The 5,523-nt window shown below is 38.3% G+C and overlaps 1 protein-coding gene across 4 annotated transcripts; it reads right to left on the reverse strand.

Moving 5' to 3' along the window:
• Positions 1-258: 258 nt before the first annotated feature.
• LOC149033867 (adenosine receptor A3-like) lies at positions 259-3,233 on the reverse strand. Of its 4 annotated transcripts, none has more exons than XM_089194938.1 (2): positions 3,147-3,233; positions 259-1,720 (listed from the first exon to the last, which is right to left on the reverse strand). In XM_089194938.1, the coding sequence occupies exon 2, from the start codon at positions 1,711-1,713 to the stop codon at positions 727-729; it is 987 nt and encodes a 328-aa protein (XP_089051064.1). In that variant the 5' UTR covers positions 1,714-1,720; positions 3,147-3,233; the 3' UTR covers positions 259-726. The 4 variants fall into 4 exon arrangements, with proteins under 4 accessions (XP_089051064.1, XP_089051066.1, XP_089051063.1 ...); XM_089194940.1 differs by lacking the exon at positions 3,147-3,233 and adding an exon at positions 2,750-2,880; XM_089194937.1 differs by lacking the exon at positions 3,147-3,233 and adding an exon at positions 2,471-2,598.
• Between the last annotated feature and the right edge of the window lie 2,290 nt (positions 3,234-5,523).

Genomic DNA, 5,523 nt, shown 5'->3' on the forward strand with positions numbered 1-5,523 from the left:
ATCTGAAGCAGAACAAACTTTTAGTGAGACTGGGTTAACTCATGATACAGCACTGGTACTGGAAGAAATATAACACAATGTTCATATTAGTTAGTGGCAATCTTCTCTAACATACCTGAATAGTACTACCACAATATATCTTGCGTCGGTTTGTGATTAGGGACCCAGGGGAAGGGTATGGGGGTTCAGACCCCTTCCTCTCAGACCTCTGGGTTTTTTTTAAAAGTACTTGTCTCACACAAAAATTTTTACAAACAGTGTAGTTAAACTACATGTTGAGTTTTATTTCTAACTTTGTACTTCGCATAATTTACATTGCAACTTTTCGAAATTCTGTAGCGTAGTCGCACATCGGGCGTTCAAACCTTAACTTTTGGTGGCCCTGGTCAGTTTTAACTCGCCACTGGCGACCGTGCGACCGCCAATTTTTTAGCCCTGAAATATATTATTCAATAAGTACATTGTTGATTGATGCTGGAACGACGAATTTTCAGCTTATTTGACTTTACACATGGATACTGTTCGTCGCATAATCGCGGAATTGGATGAGATCTAAGTCTTCACAATACAACTTTATTGGTTGGCATAAACGGTTATTCCTCATAGCTATAGGCTGAACCAAAAGTCTCTCATTTTCCAAGAATGTGCCCGCTATGCTTATGCTCCGTCAGCAAAAAAGTTTGCATTGCATGAAATTTTTTAGAAACTATCAATATTTTTAAACTATCAAATGTAAGTATTTACGTGTCTATTTGATTGACGTCTATTACTGAGATGCGTGCTCTGTAGATTTGTCACAGGCAATTCAGCTTGATATGTAGTGCTTGGGGTTCTGCGGAACATTTCGGAAATACCTGCCCTAAATTCTGGCAGTCTTCTAGCATACACAATAGGATTCGCCAGGGAATTAGCGACTTCGAAAGCCGCTAGCGTCATTCGCATGTGAAAAAAAGAACGTTGAGGGTACCAGCCTGAGAGAACATCTTTATGCCAATATGTAATTATTCTGAAAGTTGTAAATGGAAGCCATGTCATTAAAGATGCAAGCGTGACAATAAGTAAGGTGGCGGTGAGTTTCCTTTCTCTGTTGGTTGCACCATGATGTCGAGGATTAGGACTGAATCGAACTTTGATGAAAAGAGCAACATAAGCGACACAAATCAAAAATAGAGGAAGTGACCAATATAATATCAAGGTAATTGTTGAGAACGATACTGCAAGATGAGAATTTCCTTGTGTTTTGAATAACACGATTTGAACAGTCTCCCTCAATGAAGTTAGAAACCAAATAGCGGCGATTGCCATTGCGTAAACCCTTCTCTTAATTACACGATGCTCAATTGGAAATAATGTGGCATGCATTCTTTCTAAAGAAATGGCAGCGAGATTTACGAGTGAGGCCATGGGAAACAAATTAGCCAATGGAAAAATCGTTTGAGTTTGCCTCCATAAATCGCAGTAGTGCCCCAAAAGATGATGAACAATCACTGGACCCGAAACTGCTCCAGCCAAAAGATCGACTGTGGCCAGGTGGATGATCAAGTATGTACTCTGGCGCTGTAGCTGGCGCTGTTTCACAAATACAATAGTAGTGAGGAGATTGAGGATGACAATGGCCAGACATTCGGTGATGGAAGCAACAAGCCACGGGATGCAGTCCGGGGAGTAACTCGGGTATACATACGTGGTATTATTACTGGTTTCCATGAGCATTAGGAAACTGTGAACATTTTCCAAATAAAAAGAATAAATCATCAATTTTCTGACAATTAAATAGAGAATAACACATGAGCGCGCGTACATATGGAATTTCCCTTCGAGTTGAACACGACAAGAGAAATTTCATATTTACAAGCAACCATGTATTATTTTGTTTATCATATAAACACAGTAGCCTTTTTATGACGAGAAAAATCAACTCTATTAATGAATGAAAGTAAAAGGATCGACAATCCCCGACTACAAATCGCAAAGTGTGTTGGCTCACTCGAAATGAAAACATGCGTTGAATCGCTACAAAAACAAACAATGGGCCTAATTTTCAATAAACAAAATTCTCAGTTATTGAATTAGTCCTTATCGACAGAAGAAATCATCCGGGTAAACGGCCAAAATCGGCCTGTGGCAAATCTTCCAGAGATCGATTTTCGTTCTTAGCCGCGAGATATGCCATTACCAAAGCCACTGAATACGTACCTTTTGGTTTTTCATTTCGTATTTTGGTTTTTTTCCCTTTTGGAAAATTTGAACGTCACTGTCTATAATCGTCGTACGGATATTTTAGCATTTTAGCCGCCATAATCCGAAATTATTCCGAGGTGTCGAAACTCTATCTTGCCGTTAGTCCAGCCTGAATTTATTGTTGTGTAGGCAAATGAAGATCTTCATCGTTTTCCAAAATAGTTAAGAGTAAACGAAAATTAAAATTAATATCTGTAACAGGGTAAAAAGTCCTCTTATCATAGCTTACTTTTACCGGCTTTCCAATGACAAATTTCTCCATTACACAGAACTCTTTTCTTGAATGGCTGACTTCTGCGCACGTTGGTTAATTCTGTAGTGGGAAACTAATATTCTGACCTAAAATTTCGCGTTTTTTTTATTCATGTATAACTTCCTCGCAGTGACGTTTGCAATACACTCAACTGCTGGAAATATTTTATAGCAGCTGGCAATTGAGTCTGAATACCGCCTAACGCTTCAACGGAGAGATATTAAAAAACATAATTATATAAAAACGTAAACTTACCCCTATTAATTCTGATTCTCTTTTCAGAGCTAGAAGTCTAGTTGATATAATTTTCTTTCTAAACGGAATTTGGGCACTTCTGGCAAGACAACAGTTGAAAAGCTCGACAGAACTAGGAAATATCGATCATTCCTATTGACATTTTCGACCGATGTTTATTCTGTGTTTTCGTTTTTCGATGCAAATTTTGAGCAGTCTTCATCGACGACCATTCCGGCCTCCCTTCAAAATCTTTGCATAGTGATTATTAGAAGGCGATAAAGACTGACATCTCGGCGCCGATTCCATTATCGACATTCAAACGTGGTATTGATTTCGTGCGAACACGAAAAGGATATGGATGATACAATTCGGTGATTAATTCAAACAAAAAGAGACTTAACTTTTTACAAAATACCTTTCCTTCCGATCCCTAGCGAGAAAATCAATCGGTCATGGACGCCCTTTGCTGCTGGTAGTGGAATGACGTCCTACTTAAACATTCTTACAGCTGCGGTGATCTTAATTAACAACGATGACAAGCGTTACCTTATATGGACCTCGATGGGTAGAAAGGAAAATTGGAGAACATTTTTAGAAACTTCCCTCTTCCTTTTTTTTTATTTAGAATTAATTTGCGCTGCGTTCAGTTTTGCCGCTGATATAAACAGAAACAGGAACATGTAAACGTAAGCGGTAGAGAGAGACTCCTGACGTAGAGAATAAATATTTTTAGCCCGATGACATGTTACGAACACATGGAAACAGAGATGGGGTTATGGTTCTGTTATACAGTTCATGTTTAGTCAAACTGTAGCTACAGAGTGCAGTTCAAAGTGTATTTCTACTTTTTCATAACAATTCGTTGGATGGTCGGGACCTCCGTTTAGATTGTCCAAAATTTGACACTTATCCAAATGTATTTAAGTTAAATAACCTTGAAGGGGTCTCTAAAGAAATCCAACATCCTGTGAGTTCCGGAAGGTGGAAGATCTGAGCTAAAATAGAGATGATCAAATGGACTTCTTGTTGTTCAATAGTTTGCAGTGAGACCACACAGCTTCGCCTATGAATTAATCACACACGTTTGAGTTGATCTACCACGATTTCTCCTCTGTGCTTGTCTGAAGGTTACCCGTTCGAGGCGCTGATTACAGCACGCCATAACTCGCCATATGATTTGGAACAGAAGATAAGATTAGCTATTTCCTAACCATGAAAACCGAGACGAGACAAGGTGCGTACCCCCCACCTTGCAACAGTTTCCGAGTTCTTTCCATAGACAGTTATAGGCTCTGAGTGACAGTTAAGACGAGACATAATGTAAAAAAAAAATCATTCATGTTAGGGGCAATCTGAAAGGTGCAATAACAAGACATATGGCGTTCGTGTTTGCGCAATAATGGATCCAGGGGAACGGTTTTGCGCATCGAAATCTTTTTCATCTCAGACTTATAAGTTTGTTTAAATACTTGTATGACACCAAAATTCTTTCAAAGAGAGGATCGCATATATGCATGTTATTACTCAACATGGAATCTCTACATTTCACTCCTCTCGAAATATCTCTCACCCTATATGAGCTTTGGAGAAAAGAGAAATGTCTGTTTTTCTGAATCAAATTTTGGAATTCCAGGAATAGAATTCCCGTGGATTTGCCCCCAAACCAAAATGGCACTATGTCATAAATTTTTGCAAACTTCCGCAACTACGGTATTCGACGACCTCCCATGGTTCGGACAAGGGCATCGCAAATGTATTTGTGCCGCACTGGAAAAAGATTTGTTAGTAGCTCTAGATATCGTCGTCAAAGGTAGAGGAGGGACATTTGAATTTCTCTAGGTTGATATATGTAGAGGGAACATTTTAGATCCAAGAGAAGAGAGTCTTAAGACAAAGCAAGAAGCAGAGTTCTACAAGTTTGACAGCAGGTGGAGAGGAAAGGGTCAAAGATTAGGGGTAAGATTTGCCAGTTGAGTTTTATATCCATTACAGCTGTATATTAAAACGTTTTATAAATTCTAAATGTTTTGTGTGTATTTTTGAATACACAAATTAGAATAAGAATTTAAAAAAAAAGAGGGTTAAAAGTATTTAAACAAGTTCAAATATGAATTTTCAGCATGAGTCTTAAGCTCTTAAAGGCTTGGTTTACCGGAGTGGGTGTAATGAAAAAGTACATGGCCTGAGTGACTCTTAACAAAATATCTTTGTATGATTAAGTCTGTGGTTTAAGCTAAGTTGCTTTTGTTGTTATTATCTTTAGAAAGTGTTGAATTGTTGAGGTTAATCCCATTAAAGACTTAGAAATAATGACGGTAATTTTTTTTCAAAATTGCTCCATACTTGATCAGAAGGGACATGTTGAAGAACAAGCCGAAGAAGACTTTTTATCCCAAGAGTTTTTGCTACATGAAGATCCTAGGTCAAAAGAAGGTACAAACACAGAACAGATTCCACATAATGATGGTACCTCAAACTTCACTGACAATGGGTGCATGTCTAGAAAAGAACAGACTGAGACAGATTCTGTGCGTCAAAGGAGAAACAGACAGAGTCGTGAGGTAATCTTTGTTTATGCTGTTCTTAACGTACCACATGAAGAAGTATAACATTAACCCTTTACATCCTAACATCACGATACACATTCTCCATATTCTCCCCTATAAATTTCCCAAGGTACTGACAAGGGGAATTTGTTGTACAATCAAGGGCTTCTTTGGTTGGTGATCATTTCCTTTAGTCTTGTGACCTTATTGAGTTATTCAGGGAAATTTAGAGAACAAAGTTTCTGT

This window comes from Pocillopora damicornis, unplaced genomic scaffold (genome assembly GCF_964200805.1).
Source record: "Pocillopora damicornis unplaced genomic scaffold, jaPocDami1.2 SCAFFOLD_4034, whole genome shotgun sequence".
Taxonomy (NCBI): domain Eukaryota; kingdom Metazoa; phylum Cnidaria; class Anthozoa; order Scleractinia; family Pocilloporidae; genus Pocillopora; species Pocillopora damicornis.